At 36.2% G+C, this 19,985-nt stretch overlaps 1 protein-coding gene across 14 annotated transcripts in view; it reads right to left on the bottom strand.

The window, feature by feature from the left end:
* Positions 1-19,985, bottom strand: part of MAGI2 (membrane associated guanylate kinase, WW and PDZ domain containing 2) — a 1,362,215-nt gene that overhangs the window by 628,039 nt on the left and 714,191 nt on the right. For all 14 annotated transcript variants that reach the window (XR_009565115.1, XM_060304749.1, XM_060304748.1 and 11 more), the window contains one exon: positions 5,162-5,281. Coding sequence is in view for 13 of the 14 variants with exons in the window: in XM_060304749.1 (XP_060160732.1) it covers positions 5,162-5,281 (120 nt within the window). In the remaining variant the exon portion in view is untranslated. The remainder of the gene's footprint in view (positions 1-5,161; positions 5,282-19,985) is intronic.

Here is a 19,985-nt window from a genome sequence, read left to right as displayed (position 1 = left end):
CAGACTTCAAATTTATATGATAATATTAAATTAGTTAATTGATTGGTCTGTTCCTTCTAGTTCCTTTTGGGAAAAAAAGAGTACTTAGAAATAGGCATTTGCATGACATACTTTGGAAAAAGCTGGGCTTACAAAAGTCCCAAACCAAGAGGGAATTTTATCACATTTTAATGCACAATAACACTTCCAGTCTTAGTGCCTTACACAGGAGCAAAGCAGCATGCAAAAATCATATGCTCTCTGCAAATACCTTTGAACACATAATGAACCACTTACAAAAAACCTCTGGCATTGTAAGATCTCAAAGGGGTGTAAAACTTCTCTAAATGTGTTTTTCCTTTACTGGTCAAATAAACACATACTGAATTTTATGTGCAAGTGTTTAGTGTTTCTAAAATGAACACCCAAATGCACGGCTTAGAATCTTCCACAATAGGGAAATTGCCAAAAGAAAAAGAAGGAAATATCAAAAGAAAAAAAATCTTACAATATGTAATAATAGCTGGACCCTTTTAACTGCAAGCTCCAAGAATCTACTGTTGTTGTGGAGGTTATTACTTACTTAGTAAAAATTTTCTCTTGTAATAGAGTATAAGCGAAAGAGAAACAATGACATTTTATCTCTTTTTTGGTCTCCTGGAATGAGAGCAATCTTAGCATCAATTGAAGCATTGATCTGCCCTTCAGGAAATATTTATATTTCAGTGGATAGAAACTTGGACTGATAGAAGAATGGTTTTTCTGAAGACTATTTATAGTACTAATAATGATTTTTTATTGGATTGAGCATCTCTCTGTCACCAGTGCTATCTTGATTGGAAATAGAGATTCAAAATTTCAATAATAAATGCCCAAAGGTCATACTAAAAAAAGTGGATGTGGATTTTAGTTAGTAAAATTAAATGGATTTATGTAAAATTTGCTGTATCTCTTCTCTCATCATAGGAGTTATCGGCTTATTTTCCTAGAAAATTATTTGTCCTTAATACTTAAAATTTTATAGGATTGTATGTGCTATACCAGGAAGAACAGCACTCATTTATGTACAGTTGTGAGAAAACTTGAATTTCAGAGTCCTTGTAATAAAATTGTTTAAGAAACTATGTGGGCTGTTTACTGTTGGCTCAAGTCCATATACATTAAGGTCCATGAGTAGGACAAACCACAGCATCAAGGTGAAGGTGAGTGCCATATTTGCACTATATTCTACAGATGCCCTAATAACTTGCTGGGTTTGATTTGGTCCTCTTAAAAACTGAAGGACTATTACAACTGAGCTTACATCTATTTAAAGAAAACCTTTAACTTTAAGAAACTTTAAGGGTTTCTTCAATAGATAGAAAGATAGCTTTGTTTCGATTTAAAAGCAGAACAGCAAAATATGATAGCAAATGTTACAACAGAACTGCTGCTCTGGAATATGACTGTGGATGATCTCACTAGATGAATTAAATGAAATAAGAGTGCAGGTGCAGCTCAGGGGACATGGGTTTGTTAAAGATCTCATTCAGAACGCAGGATGAGGCAGTGGGAGTGGTCAGTGACTGGGTAATTCAGCACTTCGGACAGTTCCCAAGGGCACTGCTTCCTTCCAGGTACTTAGAGTACTTAACCTTTAGATTACCAAACTTACTTATTTAATTCTACCTCGCAGTGTCACATTTATACCTGCATGTGACCTTAATCCCAAAGAAAATGTCTGCATTCATCCACAGAGCTCTTCGTGTTTCACATGAAGCCTACATCTTCAGTCCTGACAGGAAGGTTCATGGTGTTCTTCCTGTTACTTGAGGTTATGTCAGGCTTGTCACTAGGCCTTGTTATATTAACTTAATTTTCAACCTGACTGAATATGAAAAGATGAAGATGAGGTCATCCAAGTCATGGAAGAGTCTTTACCAACACCTGATGGTCCATTAGAGTCAAGTCCTCTGGGCCATTTACATGCAGAGCCATTCAGCAGCTGTTGTATAACAAACTGAAATGAGGTGCTCATACTAGATGAGGGGTTGGTGATGCAGAAAAAGTCTTTTAAGAATCTGCTAAAATTCTGCCTAGCGCCATGTGGCCTAACTGTAGAAGGTAACACAAGCATATTAAGGCCTTCCTTGCAGCCTCTGGTAATAACAGAATTGTTCTTCTGGAGCAAGGACTTTGGGCCAGTTTCTAAGAAGCAGAACTACAATTCAGGATAGTCTATCTCGTTCCTAATCAAAGGACAAATTCCAGATTAAAATTAGAATTATTGACAACAAGACAGAAGTATATACACACATATATCAGTCTTAAGGATCCTACATGGTTAACAGGTCTGTGACCTTAATGCTCAGAGGAACTCAATTTCTTTTTAATTTCTTTAGTGGATTCACAGATAACAGAAATGAATTTTCTAGCCTGGCTGAGAGCTCTAAAGAGTACTGAGAAAGCATGAGAATGATCTAGCAAGGAAGAGGAAGGAGAACAATGGCCCAAAACACTCCAGAAGGGAGAACATATAACAGAGAAACTGGTATTTTATTATTTTATGAGAGAGTGATACCACAAAAGTTTGACAAATATAAAAGCTCTGAGGTCCTTCTTTAACTAGTTGAGTAGTACATGATTGTTACTCTGTATGTTCTGAAAGCACCAACAGCAGAAAAGGCATTCCCTAGGCTTCCTGGATGAATAACACATTAATAACACAAATAACTCAGGTAGCTCTGAGTCTGGAGCTAGTGATTAATACTGAAGGAACAGCAGTGATTTTCATTAGAAGGCCAATTCTACTGGTTCCTCAGCTGTAACTGTTGGAAAATCTAAAGATTCTGAGATTTGAGAAGGCTCCCTAGGTGTCCACCCAGATGGTTATGCGACCTGAGAAAAGAGCTTCTTATTTATCCAAGTACACAGTATGCATTTGTAAATAATAGTATTGATTCCCCGAAGTCATGTGTGTAAATCAGCCCTATTATTCAAAGATCAGCTCTACGCATGTGTGGGCAATTAACAATTTGGCACCCATTTAGCCAACTCTACTCTCAGCGCTGAAAAAACGTCTTTAGGAGATTCAGGATAACCCACCCTGACTCACAAAACTTGGTTATGTTTGTATGGTTTCAGGAAATTTCCCTCAAAATTTAACTGAAACCTAAAATTTAACTGAAATTTAAACTGAAATTTAAATTCTAAAATTTTAAATTTAAAATTCAAAATTTAACTGAAACCTAAAACCAAAAATTTAAGCTAGGCTTTATTTTTAAATATTGATATTAAACTTCATGACATCTAATTTATCATGACATCTAGTTTATCATAAATATCATGGAAATTTAACATGAACAATGGATTTAATTTTTTCACTTTCTATACAGTTAATACAATCTTTATTTAACAAAAAAAAAAGAAAGGAAAGGTCATATTTGTTAATCATACTACTTTTGGAATGCTCGTGGATATTAAGGCATTTGTTCTTTGCTACATATATATGACATTTAAATACGGTAACTAAATACACGGCATTATTATTAGCAGACATGTAAACTAATGAATGCCACCAAATCATGTTGCAAAGCCCACAGGAAAACATACTACACAATTTATTGTTAATTCACTCTGACTTCTCTGATATCATTATTTTCTATGATTTATAAGTTATTTTTCATAGATAATTTAAGGCAGCTTATATGATCAACACAGCTTTTTCATTTAACTGCTATGTATAAAACAGAGAAACAACAAGAATATATTGCATAGCACACAGAATTATAGGCATTATCTTATAATAACTTTTAATGGAGTATAATGTATAAAAATACTGAATCACTATGCTGTGAAAACCTGAAATTAATATAATACTGTAAATCAACTATACTGCAATAAATATAATATTTTCAATCAATCTTCACTATCATTCATTTTTGACAATTAGAAGAGGAAACAACACTCATATAAAACCATTTTCTTTTCGTGGGTATTTTTGCCTATTTCCTATGAATGTGGAAATAAGCAACTAAATGTCTGACCCATAACTTAGGCACATGTGTCAGCCTAAATTGCCTTAGGAGTGTGAAGTAAAAAGAGATTTTAATACTTCTAACAACTTAAAAATACTGAGTTCTTAAATAACTATAGTCCACTGGGCCTCTACAAGTAAATGAAGGAGGAAGAGGAGGGCCAACTGTTACAAATCCAGTTTCGTTGCTCATGGTAGACCTCTGATATTTGATGGGCTAAGCAGCAATGCATATGAGTTTTGTTTTTAATATCACTCACTATTAACTGCAGTTCAGTAAAACTAGATTCACCTTTGGATGTAATAATACATATAAATATAGTTTACACATACAGTAACTGCGACGTAGGAATAAAGGTATTATTTTCTACTGTTTTTTAGTTATATTACTTTAAAATTTCATTATACAGACACAGATCTGTAACTTCATTAGACATAAACTACATACATGTAGATGTTACTTGAACATATACATGCAAGCATGTTATTTATTTGTATTTTTCAATGCTATCATTTCTCCTTTTATGGATAAGACTACTGAGGTTCAGAGATACTCACCGGGTTACTTAATATTCATAGTGGGTAAGTAGTAAAGCCAGGTTTGGAACTGAAGCAGATTCTGGCTTAGGTTACAGTGCTTTTTCCACTGAATCATACGTCCCACCTTCAAGGTTTTAATTTCATTTGTCCGTGTTTGACATGGGCACACAAGGAAACATGTGGTAGAGCTTTGGAGTTCATCCACAGATCATATTTTCCTACACCATCATTTTGCATGAGAGGCAAGTAAAGGCAAGTGAAGTGAAGCAACCGGAGAAAACTACACAGAGGTAGTGACAGGACTGGAACTCAAGCCCTGTGCTCTTTAGATGCTACCTAGAGATGAAGATAATTTATCTGGACGATCACAGCTTAGCCTCGGGATATCCTGATCACAAGGATACTTCAGTAGGTATGTACATACACATTTCTCTTGGCATCTTAAGAGTAGAATTAACGCAGATATGTTTTAATTTTTCTTTACAAAATACACTTCTAAAGTGACCTCATTAAAGCTCTCAAACCAAAACAACAAAACATTAGTAATGTGAGGTTCTAATGCATTTCAGACAAAGGAGAAAAATGTGATGCGATGAGAAATAAATTCAGCAGTAGAGCTGTGCTTACCTTCATAAGTCCCACTTTCTAGGAGAGCACCACTTTTCTCCAATTCCATAAAATCTTCAACAGTGATGAAAATATAGTCCACTCCAGGAACCTCACCCTCCTTATGTGGCCTTGTGGTGCCTGAATAAGGAAAATTAAAAACAAAAGAAAGACTCTAAGTGATTTGTTGCTGAACTTTAGAAATACCACCACACTTCTGAATATTCAATAACACTTGTTTGTACATCCTGCGAGTTGGCAGTTTGCATTTGTCCTTCTGTTTGTTTGGAAACAGAAAATAGCAGGGGGTTAAGATTAAAGTAAACATACAAAGCATTTTTCTTCATCAAGTTTATAAAGAGTTCATTGCCATGGAATGTGGCTGCATAGGTTTTTCAGTGAAAAATGCAGACCATTGTGCCCTTTTTGAAGAGGTGGCTTGAATATTGGGCCAGGAGTCTGCTAGCTCAGGAATTTACATATCTCTCTTCCATGAATGGACCTCTATTGTTCTGTAGAGTGCTTTGCTATGACATAAAATACAATGGAAAATAGAAATGTTAGCAAAATGTCAATTTACCTTTATATTTTCATGATCTGCTCCTTTATGGGGGGGAGGTTGTTGCCACTTGTTAATTTTGTGCCAAATAATAGCTTATATTTGATTTAAAGGATAAGAAAGGCTTTATTATTACTTAAAATTAAATGACTAAATAATAATTAGAATTGAGTAATAATTATAATTAAATTAGTATTATGTTAGTAATATAGTATCCTTCCTCCCTCCTTCTCTCCCTCCCTCTTTCTTCCCCCTCCCTTCCTCCCTTCCTCCCTTCCTCTCTTTCTCTCTTTCTTCCTTCCTTCCTTTCTTTCTTTCTTTCATTATTGTCTTTAATTCTGACTGCATTGGGAGGTGACACACTCTAAGGGGTTACTGCATGGGTCCACCACTCTTGTTTCCTGCATCACCTATAGAGTAAACAGCTTCTGTGACCAGGGTGACAGGAATAGCAGCCTGTGGCTCAGTACAGCTCCACTGGAGAAGTCAGTCTCCCAGACCTGCTGTCCAGTTTGTGAGGTGGGAACCAAAACAGAGACACATTAAAGGCTGTGGGTTTGTTTTCTGGAATACTTCCTTCCCTGAACATGCCTTAAGCTTCTTTTCTTTTTCTATGCCACCTACATAAGACATTTTGCATGTCAGATTGGAATTTTCGTAATGCATACATGCAAATAGTATGCAGAAGTACATAGAAGGCAAATGTGTAAACAAAGTACTAGTACACTGGCAGGCTTATTCACATGTATACTATCGTCCATATTCTCTATAAACTAAACAAAAAGTATGTCAAACCCTTAAATTTATTTTCACTCTCCAAAATCTTTATCAACTAGGCCCTGTAACAGCCAGTCAGTTCTCCTTTTAGTCTATTAGGATCAAATCTGGACTGCAAATGAGAGGCCTAAACTAATATCAGAATATACAGTGTGTTAGGAAAATTCATTTTTGGTAAAAATGATTAATTTCCATTGAAAACATTTTTTAAAATTTGAAGGCATTATGTTCTAAAATTAAATTTTACAACCTTCTTTGGGGGTTGCAAAACAATTTTTCCCCATAGTCATGTTTAATGACTTTCCCCTGAATTTGTTATTTTATTTTGTTTAACTGAGTCACATTTTATAATATTCCCTTCTGCTTTTAACGTTATAAAATATAAACCTCCCACACCTAGTATGCATAATGTTGTCAAATTAATGTTTCTATGAGAACCTTAATTTTCAATATCCTGACTATTATATGCTTAACCCTTGTGAATTAAAAGCACATTAACATGGTTTTCGGCAATCAATTTGTTTTTCTGTTTCTTTAGAACACACTCTAATCATTAAGAAAGATCACGTAACACAGTTTCAATTTTCCTTCCTAATTTATCTGCATATTTCAGAAGCTACACACTTTGATTAATTAACTGCTTGCAGTGCAGTAATGCATTCCCAGCACAATGTGAGCATAAGACCACGAGCTTAAGGGCAATTTCCAGGGCTGCTGACTTGACTAGAGTGACTCGCCTGCACCAAATTCTAGTGAACGTGTTTGGGTTGTGCTCTTCTTGGAAGGACCATGAGTACTTTGGTTCACTGGTTGTTTTTCCATCTACGTCTTACATCTCAGGCCAATGTGACTGACTTTCTGCCTTAGGGATTCAGCCTCCTCTGTGGCTGCATCAGTGTCACCTGTTGCTGTTGACCTGCTTGTTGCTGGCTGCCTATTTGGACTGGGGGTTCGCCTACCTCGCTGTTGCTTGAAGAAGTTCTACACTACAATCTTAAAAGCTGCATTTCCCATCTTTGACATCAATCTCCCATCGTTTTCTCTCATTCTGTTCTTCTTTTTAATTATAACCTCCAATCTCCTGATGGTTCCTAATTTCCATGATGTTCCCCATATTTGCCTTTCTACTAAGGGACTGGGAATCTAACATGCCTTCTTTCCTTTAGTTCATCTTCACCATTTTCCACGTCTTAACAAACCTCCAAGTTCCCTATTGGCTATTTCATTCAGAGACTGCAGCTGCTATAGAAAACCATGAACTTTCACTGACAAAGTACCCTACAGATTTAGGCTTTCTAATGTTAGTTTTGCTGTTGTTGTTGGACAAGTTTTTGTTTATTCATTTTGTTTTTTTTTTTAATTGAAGTAGAGTTGATTTACTATGCTGTGCCAATCTCTGCTGTACAGCAAAGTGACTCAGTTTTACACATACAGACACTCTTTTTAAAAATTCTTTTCCATTATGGTTTATCCCAGGAGACTGGATATAGTTCCCTGTACTATACGGTAGGACCCTGTTGTTTATGCATTCTAAATGTAATAGTTTGCATCTACCAATCCCAAATTCCCAGTCCATGCCTCCCCCTCCCCCCTCTAATGTTAGTTTGATTCAACTGATGCACGGCAATCCTTTTAATAAGTGTCTTCTTCCCTCTTTTACCCACCACATTCTAATACTCAAGGGCTTTGACTTTTCAGCAGAAGACGTTAGCTCATTCTCTTTCTGGTAATATGAGAGATACTCTGAATTAAAATTCCTTAAAGTTTCCTAATTTCTAACTCCTTCATCTGCATTATCTTCATCCTAATTGTAATCCTCCATCCATCTTGCTAAGACTAATCCCTTCTCCTCTGCTTTCTTTCAAAGTCTAGTTTTTATTTTTTATCAAAGTTATACAGATATTTTAAAGATTCTACACTTCTACAAGGTTTGTTATTCTACAACTCTACGTTATTTTTTTTTAAGTAGACTGTCATCACCCCCCCCACACACACACCTTTCATTTTATCCAGCGGTAAACACTTTTAACTCTTTTAGCTGATTCTTTTGTTTTACCTTCATGTCTTTAAATAATTTATCAATACTTATGATGGCTCTTGTTGTTGTTGTTTTTTATTTTAGTCACTATTGATTTCTTGGTAAAGAAAATGAAGATTCAGCTCTTTTTGCCCACACTTCTTCACATCACTTCCTCCTTTTTCCCTTCTCCCATTCTCCCAGTAGAACAAACTTGTGTTAGATTACTATTTAACATTTATAATAATAATACTATGTAAATCTATTTCCAGCAGAACCATGTACTGTGCTGATTAATTTTCCATTCTTGTGTAATTTTTTGTTTACTCTAAATTTAATGTTTTAATTTCCAAATTTCCACATACTGATCAATATTTCAATTAATTAATCCTCTCCTTGGATAAACAAACCTCCTCTCAGAATATACAAATATATTTGATATTTTGTCAAGTTGATCCTACTGAAGAAATTTCTCCTGGAGCCTTCTGACCTGCTCCAATCCGGACTGTGTTGGCCTACCACACAGCTGCCATCCTGGGATCACCTTTTGCTGTCATCCTGGGATTCACCTTGCCTCTTCCCTGTGTTGTAACCCCTCTTTCCCAGATCCCATATCTCTTTTTGTAGTCCATTCCCTCATTTTGGCAGAACACAACTGTCAGAAACTTTCTGTCAAAAGTTGTGTGGGAGCTACATTTTTGAGACTTTGCATGTATGAAAATGTCTTTATTCAACCCTCACGGGTAGCAGATCTGACCTGGCATTTCAGGAAAATATAATGAAAACATATTATTTCCATCCTGTTCCTCTGTTAACATCACCGCCACTTTTCCTGTCATGCATGCCCTGAAACTTTCTCTCAGGGTCACATTTGAGGTCTCCCTCATTCTTTTATTCCCTCTCCAAATAGTTGGCAAATTCTATGCCCTGTAACTCTACAATGTCATCCTTCTCTTCTGCACTATCTCTGCTCAAACACTGCCCTCCTGGACTAAGAAATGGCTACTTCACTGGTGTGCCTGCCTCCCCCTCTTAGTTTATCATTGCACTACCCGATTAGCCCTGGTACAGCATGAGGCTTATCACATACCCTCTCCAAAGGGCTTATCTACCCAATCTCTAGTCAAGAAACTTGGCTGAAAAAGGTAAGGAGAGGAAAATACTGTTAGTTAAAAAGAGTCAGAAGAGGTTCAGATTCTGTTATCGACAATAAAGTCAACTCTCATGATATGCCAGGTTACAGAGTCTCTCTAGGGGGACCTGCCTTGACGGAATATATGAGAGGACATAATGTAAGAATTTTCTGCTTCAGAAATATTTTCCTTCCTATCCTGCCATGTGTCAATCTCCTTTCCTTTTAGCCCAAATTTTCCACCATTGGAATTACTCTTCAGTTTAGCCAAAATAGAAACTACCTTTAAAACATATGCTATAGTAGATAGGAATGTGAGCCATGGAATCAAACTGTCTGAGCTTGTTGATGCTATCAGCAATATCTTGAGGAAGGTTCTTCATCTCTATAAACTCTAGTTTTCTTACCTGTAAAATGGGAATAATACTAGTAGCATATTTAAAAAGTTAATTTGAAGAAGAAATGAGATAACCCATATACTTAAAACAATGTCTGGAAAATTTTAGGCACTCAGAAAGGATTATATGTTAAGTACTCTTATCTGAAAGAACAGAGATGACATCATGAATAGTTGTTTTTACCTCATGAATTTTTAAGATTTTTTTTTTTTTTTTGGATGTGGACCATTTTTAAAGTCTTTATTGGTTTTTTTACAATGTTGCTTCTGCTTTATGTTTTGGCTTTTTAGCTGCCAGGTATGGGGGATCTTAGCTCTCCGACCAGGAATTGAACCCACACCCCCTGCATTGGAAGACGAACTCTTAACCACTGAACAACCAGGGAAGTCCCCCCAGGAATTCTTGCCAAAAATATTAATTGAGCACATATTATGTGATATTCAAGCACTATTCAAGATACCTGGTATATATCTTTGAAGAACACAGAATAGAATCCTTTCCTTCATGAAACTTACATTCTAACGAGAAGAGACTAAACAAAGGAAATTTTTTTCTAAGTTATACAGTATTCTGTAAAGGGCTAAATCCTATTAAATGACCATAAATCAAATCATTAGTACCTATAGACTATTCTGTGGGATAATTACTGAGATTTTTAACCGTTAGCTTAGACAATACAGAGCAAAAGTGTGAAGAGAAAGACTGTAAATGACCTGAAGGGAAGCAGAAATCTGCAATACTTATGGGCTGCAGGCTTCAGAGGAGTGAATGACAGCTTGGCTAGAGACCTCTGGGAATCAACAGGAGTTCCACAAAGAGCTTGGTTATATTTTAAAAAGAATCACTAAATTCCTAGAGAGAAACTTCACTTATTTCACGTACTGCTTGGTCTAGCTTAAGTCAATTGACTTATACACTGGTGTCCAAATGCATGTATTTTTGAACTTCCAAGGTTATTTTTATAGGGTTGATAAATATGACAGTGCATGGTGGGTTCTGATTACCGGTAAATGTGTACACACATAGACACATATATGTATCACCCCTCATTTTTAAAGGAAGAAGGTGGAAGGCATCGTGTGGCAAAAAGATTCTTAGAACTGAAATTCAGAACATCTGCTTTTTATTTTTGTTTTAATATTTTAGATATGTGGTTCTGGGTTAAAACAACCTTTAGCTTATCATCGGTTTTCTTATTATGCAGTGAGGTAAATACTGGATATAAAAGGGTATTATAAAAAGTAAAAACATGAGCACTATGGCAACATGATTGCATTCCTCCTTAGTAATATTAATACACTACTAAGATTAATACAATTCTAACAAACATCATTGATGGTATGTTATTGTTGGAATCTTTATAATTAAAGTTTCAAGTGAATTAATTTCATTAAGGCTAAATTTTCTTAAGAAGAAAAAGTTCTTATGCCTAAAGACACAGATTGCCCCTTTTTATCATCTGGGTGTAAAGAAACATTGAGATAGAAATCCATTTCCTTTGATTACACACTAAAATGTGGGACACAGTGATTTAGTCACTATTTAGGAGGATGCTCTGCCTTTTGTTAGACAGATACTTAAGGCCAGTAGAGCTTATGGACTAGATCGCAAGAAGTTTTTTTACCTTTTGCTGAATCATTTGAAAAGTGTGAAAGTGCTCATAAAACTTGATTAGTGGATCATTTAATTTTACCTTCAGGTATAGAACCTTCAACAACAAGACTCACAAAGTAAGATTTTAGATCTATGTGCCCGGGAAGAAAAGATATTAGCTGGGGGGCTTCCCTGGTGGCACAGTGATTGAGGGTCCGCCTGCCGATGCAGGGGACATGGGTTCGTGCCCCAGTCCGGGAGGATCCCACATGCTGCGGAGCGGCTGGGCCTGTGAGCCATGGCCGCTGAGCCTGCGCGTCCGCAGCCTGTGCTCCGCAACGGGAGAGGCCACAACAGTGAGAGAGGCCCGAGTACCGCAAAAAAAAAAAAAAAAAAAAAGATATTAGTTGGTCTTAAATCAGTTGCCACCAGAAGAAGAAAGCAATTGGCTGAAGAAAGAGAAAGCAACTGGTGATCTATGAACACCGCTTTGGAAAGAAATACAATTCTAAAAATAAGGCAAATAATATGAAATGTAATGAAGTGTTGTACAATGGTAATTTATAGCTAAAGGTAATTAATATGTAGACTGGAGAAATAGTTGAATTTCCTGAAGCAGTTACCTTATTTTTATGCTGAAATAATTATAGCTACTTCCCTATCTCAAAAGATTATGAATAGAGAGATGACAGTGAAGCAAGACTCAGCAGTAATAACAAGTAATCACACAGCATTAGGAACAGGGTGGAAGCTAGGGAGAATAAAAGAAGAAATACAGATGATTCGTCATATAGCTAAAGCTAAAGCTCACCTTCTTTTACTGCTCTTCTATATGTAGTTGGCGCTTCCCTAAGTGGTGTTTAGAAATGTCCAAAATAAATTTTATTATCCAAATTATGGTTTATGTATTTCATTCTTTACTATGTCTTCCTGACCACTCATCCAAAGAAAAAAATAAAAGGAATGGAAATGGAGGAAATGGTACTAAATTAAGTCTTTATCTCCTATTGCTTCTTTTCTTTAAAAAAACAACTTATTTAATAATTGCTAAATTAAGTACAGCATGAATAACACCTCCTTCATGAGTTAAGGAAAGAGTACGGTACTTGTGCTCAAAAGACATGTTCTGAATAGAATGAATTTACTCCCAAATGGCTACCTTATTATTGATGCATAGTGAAAGCACATGAAAGTCACTTGTCGTTTTGTTACCATGGCAACTGGAGGGGTGCCAATGGATTTTTTTTATTATTATTATTCTACCTTTTAAATGAAGGAACATTTCTCCTTTTGCCTTAGGAAGAAAAGAGCATGACGTGGGTGGTAAATGTAACCCTAAGGCACATTTCCCCTCAGCCTTCTGATAGTTCCTAATTTTAGTAAAGTGCTTAAAAAACAGTCATTGGCTTACAAGACAGTATTACTACCTAGATGATAGTCCAGTCATCTACTGTGATCTTTTTTTTTTTTTTTGTGGTATGCAGGTCTCTCACTGTTGTGGCCTCTCCCGTTGCCGAGCACAGGCTGCGGACGCGCAGGCTCAGCGGCCATGGCTCACAGGCCCAGCCGCTCCGCGGCATGTGGGATCTTCCCAGACCGGGGCACGAACCTGTGTCCCCCGCATCGGCAGGCGGACCCTCAACCACTATGCCACCAGGGAAGCCCTACTATGATCTATTTTGATTTGCTGAAAGTCCCACAGTGCCCATTGCATCACAGGCAGATGGGTCACTGTGTGAAAATCTGAGAAACTGGATTATTTTCTTGTGCATGTTTCTGAATATATATTTTTCTTTATTCCTGGTGTTTCTCAACTGCAAGCTGGATAAAATAAATCTTGACCGCTAGGGTGACTTAACTTACTATTTGATTCCTGAAGATACTTCTTTAGTTTGTCAGTTACTCATTAGCAAGTGTGAACACCATCACAGATTTGTGTACTTCCAATAAAAACATTCAGGGGATTCCTTGGCCGATGGCTCTCATCAATTTTTACCTAATCAGCCTAGGCCCTGGGTTTTATTATACTCACTTTCAATCATATAAAATCCAGAAGTATGATTTTATATAGACACAGAGCTAAAGCAAGCAAAGTAAATAATATAGTTTGGGCCACTGATTCCCATGTGATAGAGAGATTATAAAGCAATGTGAGATTTATACATTTCATATCAACTGATGGGGGAGGATTGGGTTAAGGTCAGAAAGGAAAACATACAATTCAAGTCAATTAATCACCTATTAGGTTTTTTATTGAATTATTTATTGCCTCAATAAAACACTATGAATGCTTTATAAAATATTGAAGACAAATCCATTTGCAAAACACCAGTAGTAACTTTGACTTATTTTCTTAACAGTGCATTGTTCTAAACCTCAGGAATTATTTTAAAACTCTCTTATCCCCTAAAACAGGATACTGTTAATTAGTGTTTAAAGCTGAATTGACATAGACTAGTAATGTTACATATCTTTCAGACACCGAGACTTTTTTGAAGAAGAAATCTCTCCTTGAATATCTCTGGATATAAAGGTTCAGACTAATGTCCCATACGGCACCAATTACTGTTTTACATCTTAACAGTTTGGATTGAGGCAGCATAATACCCAAATGGATGGTTCTTAAAATGTTGGATGCATCAGAACTACAGGGAGGCTTGTTAAACACAGATTGTTGGGTATCACATCTGGAGTTTCTGATTCAGTGCTCTTGGGTGGGGCCTGAGAATCTTCATTTCTAAAAAGTTCCCAGGTGATATTGATGCTTTTAGTCCAGGGATAACAATTTGAGAACCACTGCTCTAACCTCACTCATATCTCAGGGAACCCAAACTAAAAGCCATGTTTTAAATGTCATTGTTAATTTAACCACAACACCTCACAAAGCATGTGGTTCATGACTTGTCATTGGCCCTAGAGTAATCTACAGCTGTGTACTGGGTTCAGAGCAAACAATTCATTAGTCGTTTGTTGGTGTAGAGGTGAATAGAGTCATGAGAGGTACGCTGGAAAACCAAAGTACTCTCTTATGCTACTGCACATTGCTTTTTCATAGTTCTCTTAGAAGTTAAATGAATTTGGAAAATAACTGACAAATCTCCATTTATGTTTGCTTATAAATAACTTTCATTATTATCTGAAGTAATACAAAGTATCTTGGTCCTATGTGTGCAACAATATGGCTTAAATTCTGAAAGACATAGGTGGCTTGAATATTGCTCACCAGGAATGACAAATATGTCAAGAAAAAACAAGTATCTAATACAGAAAATCTCTTGCACTAAGAAAAACTGTGGTGGATTAAAAAAAAAAAAAAAAAAAACCTAGAAGACACAAATGAAAAATCTGTGCATCTCCAACAAGTAAGAAAAAAATAACACCTCATTATTTCCCTATGCCAAGGTATCTGATTCACTAAATCATAAATTATAGTTTGTCTACAACTGTAGTAATCAGACTAAATCAGGGGATGAGCAGCATACATTGTGGAATTAGTACCCATAAGGCTCTAGGTTGGAACAAATTATTTAGACAAACATATCCTTTCATCAGTTCTATGATTCCACTCATAGAGTTATGCCCCAGCTATAAAAACCAGAGAAGATAAGGGTTAGAGGTGAGAAATGTCATCCAAAAATCGAAGTTTATCTTATTGACCTTTGTCATTTGAACTCAAAACCCATGGCACTGAGTAAGAAAGACAGGCAATGTTTCGGGGTGATCATTGCTTAAGTGGATACTTGCATATACATTTCCAATTTTAAGGCTTCTACACTAAATGATCATACTTAATTACTGACAGTAACAAGTCACTGTTGACGGCCCACACACTGAGGAAGAGCTGGGGCAAAGTGAATTATATCCTAATTGCATATCATTTGAATCATTACAGCTTTGATGACAAAGAATTAGTAAACTAAATAACCACTCCTTCACAACAAAATCCATCTCCTCTACCCAACAGATTGTTGAGGAAACTTTAGCTGCACAAATTACTTTCTCCAGCAAAATTCTGTCTTTACCTCACTCACATTCACAGTCTAGAATAATCCACTACTCACAGATACAGAGAAATGACTAGGTAAAATGACACACCCAAGGAAAATCAGATTCCTAGACAACTATGTACTTGGCTTTTTGATCCATTCTCACAATATATAATAAACCTAACTCCAGGATAAAGGAACACTGTACCTTCACTGATAAAACACAGTAGTAAACCATAATCTTAATAGTCTTAAATTGACTATTAATTTCCTGATTTTTCAAGATAATAGAAGATGAATGCCCCTTTTGTTACCAATTAATTCCACTTTGAACTTTTTATTTTAGTTTTCCAATATTTAATTTAGATATATTCCATATCTGACATTCTATAGGACTAATAAAAAGAGATTTTGATTCCCTAATTTATTATTCAACAGATAATGTTTCAAAATTACATACTGAGCTAAAAAAAGGAAACATCCATCCTGACTTTTTATAGAAACAATATATATTCAGTTTGAAGCTTTTATACTTTCCTCATGTAAAATTAATCTGGGCCAGAACTAAACTGTGCAGATACCACCAGTCCTCTGAGCAATGCACTCTACTCTGACCTTCATTGCATAGAAGGTTTAGTGAATCATAGTTTTATCATTTTATATTTATTAGAATCTTTCAATGACATTAACTTTTAGTATCACCGTATGTCTCTACAGCATTCTATTGATATATTCTGAAATGCCCAAGGTGGATCATAGAATACAGAGTCTATAGAATACCAAAAAATCCAGATGAAGGTAAGAAGACAGTTAACTAATCAGGGATTTTAAAATATTGAAATGCTTGTCAGATTATATGGCACAAATCATATATTTGAGTGATCAATTTTTATTTATTGAGGTTCTCAAGTATACACATGTCAAATAATTACCAAAGGAAAAAAAGAAGAAGGGTGGGCCAGCCATTAAATGTTGAGCTGTGTGGCCCAGCTCCCGTTGAAGAAACAGGGAAAAAGGAGAAAAGTGACTTGATCAAATAAAATAATCAGCATTCCAAGAAAAAAGAAAACACAAGTACCTTGATGTTTTTTCTTAGCCAACAGACAATTTTATGCCTCTGAATGTTAAACAAAAAGGGTGGGGGGAAGAGGCAGAGTACTGTTTCTGCCTTTCTAAGACCTAAACATCAGACACGCAGCCATCAGCAACCTAGCCTAGATCTCTGTGACCCTTTAGGTTTGAAGGGCAGCAGGACTCAGTTTCTATGCAATTGTCATAAGCTCCCAGAACCTCTAGTCGTCTTTCCAGGCCACTGTGCTCGCTTCTTGATTGGACAGCAAATTAAAAGTGATACAAGGTAATGTGTATAGTGAACTGTCACATATTCATTTTGTGACCTTTGTTGGAAATATTTACATAAAAATATCAGAATAAAACCACATGGTAACAAATATCTTTGGCTTTATAGACTCTCAAATCATGTTTCTGAGGGTTGCAATTATCATGAGAGATTAAGAGAAGCATGAATTATAAAATACAAAATAAAATTTTAAGGACATTTCAAAAGAATGCTACTGAAGGTAATTGTGACACAAGATATTGAATTAAATAGTGAATTATCAAAATAAAGATTAGATTCTTTAGAGAGAATATTTGTAATTTTAGATAAATCCTTACCTCCTTTATAGAGAATTAAAAAAACAAGGCTACCTGCCAGGATTAATTGAGACAAAGTACAGAAAAAGAGATGAGAACACCGTCAATGCAGCAGTTGACTCAGAAACCCCCCCAAAGTAGTATGATGGCTGGAGAGCTAACACTTCTCTGGCTTTAAAACCCAAAGTATTAAGTACTGTCCTCTAGAAGAAGGGCTAAAGATTCTGGTATATGAGACAACTACAAAGGCAACGCCTCCGAACTAGACTGCAGGGCATTAATGAATCCATATCAAAATCAACATTGTTTGTAGGTTTAACGTCCAAGAACAAAGTTAGGTAGCTCTTTATCTCTCCAAACAGTTAAACTCCAATTGTCCCTTTGGAATAGGGATTGGCAAACGTTTTCTAAAAGAGTCAGATAGTAATGACCTAGGCTTTGCCAGGCATACGTCTCTGTGGTATCTACTAAACTCTGTCATTTTAGGTGCGAGCAGCCACAGATAATACATAAAGGAATGAGCATGGCTGTTTTCCAATAAAACTTTATTTACAAGACAATAGGCTGTATTTGACCTGCAAGCAGTAGCTCTCTTGCCCATGCATTAGGTCTTTTGACCCTTTGTGTCTTGATGCTCTTGTCTCCTCGACCTGTACTTGTAAACCAACAAGATGCAACTCAAATGCCAGCATTTGAGTGCACCACCTCAATATAGAGAAAAATATGACCATTTCTGATGGTGTGGTCAGCATTAAGTGTAACATTTCACATATATGCTCATTATCCCTTTGAAAAATTCTCAAAACGTAACTAACTAGGCAGGTTTCTAATACACAGACACAAAAATGGGGGGAAAATCTCTGGAAAGACACACAGGTATGTGTTCCCCAAGAAGCAAGATAGACTGTCCTTAAGCAATCTTTGAACTAGTTTCAACACGTAATTGTAAGGAGAATTATGTGATTTGTGACACTACACCAAGAGTAGAAACACACCTTTTCCTATAAGTAAAGCAGTGAACAAGCTTCTCCATGCCCCAGGTATTGTGCCGAGGGCATTGTATCTTTATGTGGAAAATAATGATATCTTGCTGACCTTGCTGCCATGGGGTATAATTTCATTAGCAGTAATTCTGCAGCCCATGGAATTCAGCAAACATTTAATCCAGGGAAGAAGTACTGAGCCTCTAAGTGCTTCTGAACTTCACATGTAAATTTTATCATGTTATATCTGTAATGCCCTGTATGCATGCTATATGTCTACCACGGGAATCAAGTTACATATGATTTGTAGGAGAAACTGACAGTCACATTCACATTTTATATGTGCTAAGAAATTTATTTTCTGATATAAAAATTAGCAATTACATGATAAGTTGTATCGGAAAAATATACACATGAATATAAGTTTTAAATTTAGGACCATATCTTGGCAAAACTCTCATAATATATGAAAATAAGACAAAGAAAAAGAGAATTATCTTAGGCTAGGCAATTCATGATACTTGGTTTCATATTTCATTACAGTAATATATTGAAAATAACTTAGCTTATTTATTAAAGAGGAATTTATCCTGCTGAGACAATCTGCTGACTTGTAATACATTCAGTAATACATTTTTGAAAACTTTTTTAAACAAATGTATCATTTGTCCAAAGACATACGGAATGTTTGAGAATGAATGTTTATCTACTAGAAAAAAGAAAAAGACATGACTGATGAATATAGCAAAGTAAGGAATTGTAGGGGAAGTTTCTTTGTGTAAATAATAACATTAACAAGTACTAATATGTATTGAGTTCTAACCTTGTGTGAAGCATTGTACTATGCACTTTGAATGCATCAGCTCTTTTACTTCTCTTAACAACATAAGGTGGGTAGCATTCTATCCATTTTACAGCTTGAGTAACTTGTCCAAGTCACAGGGCTGGTAAGTGGCAGAGTCAGGATTTAAACCCAGTCAGTCTACCTGCAGAAGCCAGGCTCCCAAGTAATAGGGTACTCCGCTCTCACGCATGAAATGTTCTATACAGATTTTGTCACGAGGGACGGATGGGAGCAGTGGGTGGGAGTGATAGGGAACTGTGCTTGGTGAATGGGAGGTGGGAAGCCACCATTCAGAGCACATTCAGATCAAGCAGTCTACTAGGAGAGAATAACAAAACCAGGAGTCAAATATCCTATGGAGGCATAGGAGGAAGTACGACATTCTCTAAACTGTTACTGAGTTAGGGTGGGGATATCCAGAAAGATAATTCAGAATTATCAAGAAAGTAGCTGCAGAGCACAAAAGAGAGATATCTTTGGAAAGAAAATCCCAAACTTGTAAAACTGGAATGCTACAAACATTTTAAAAGAGCTCTGAGCAGAAGAAAAAGTAGTAATTTCCTCATCATGGAAAAATTGTAAAATATTAAGAATTGAATGAAGTTTTAGTTATTTAGAGCATATGCCCCTTTTTTCCACATTTCTCAATAGACTTTATTTTTTAGAGCAGCTTTAGGGTCACAGCAAAACTGAGAAGAAAGTACAGAGAGTTCCCGCCTTCCTCTCCCCACAATACACAGCCTCCCCCAACATCTACATCTCTCCCAAGCGTGGTACATTTGGTACAACTAATGAACCAACACTGCCCCATCATTATCAACTGAAGTCCATAGTTTATATTGGGGTTCACACTTCTGTGGTGCATTCTTCAAGTTTTGACAGATGTATTACATGTATCCA

Source organism: Globicephala melas, chromosome 9 (assembly GCF_963455315.2).
Source record: "Globicephala melas chromosome 9, mGloMel1.2, whole genome shotgun sequence".
In the NCBI taxonomy this organism is placed as follows: domain Eukaryota; kingdom Metazoa; phylum Chordata; class Mammalia; order Artiodactyla; family Delphinidae; genus Globicephala; species Globicephala melas.
This window is presented reverse-complemented; position numbering and strand designations above follow the sequence as displayed.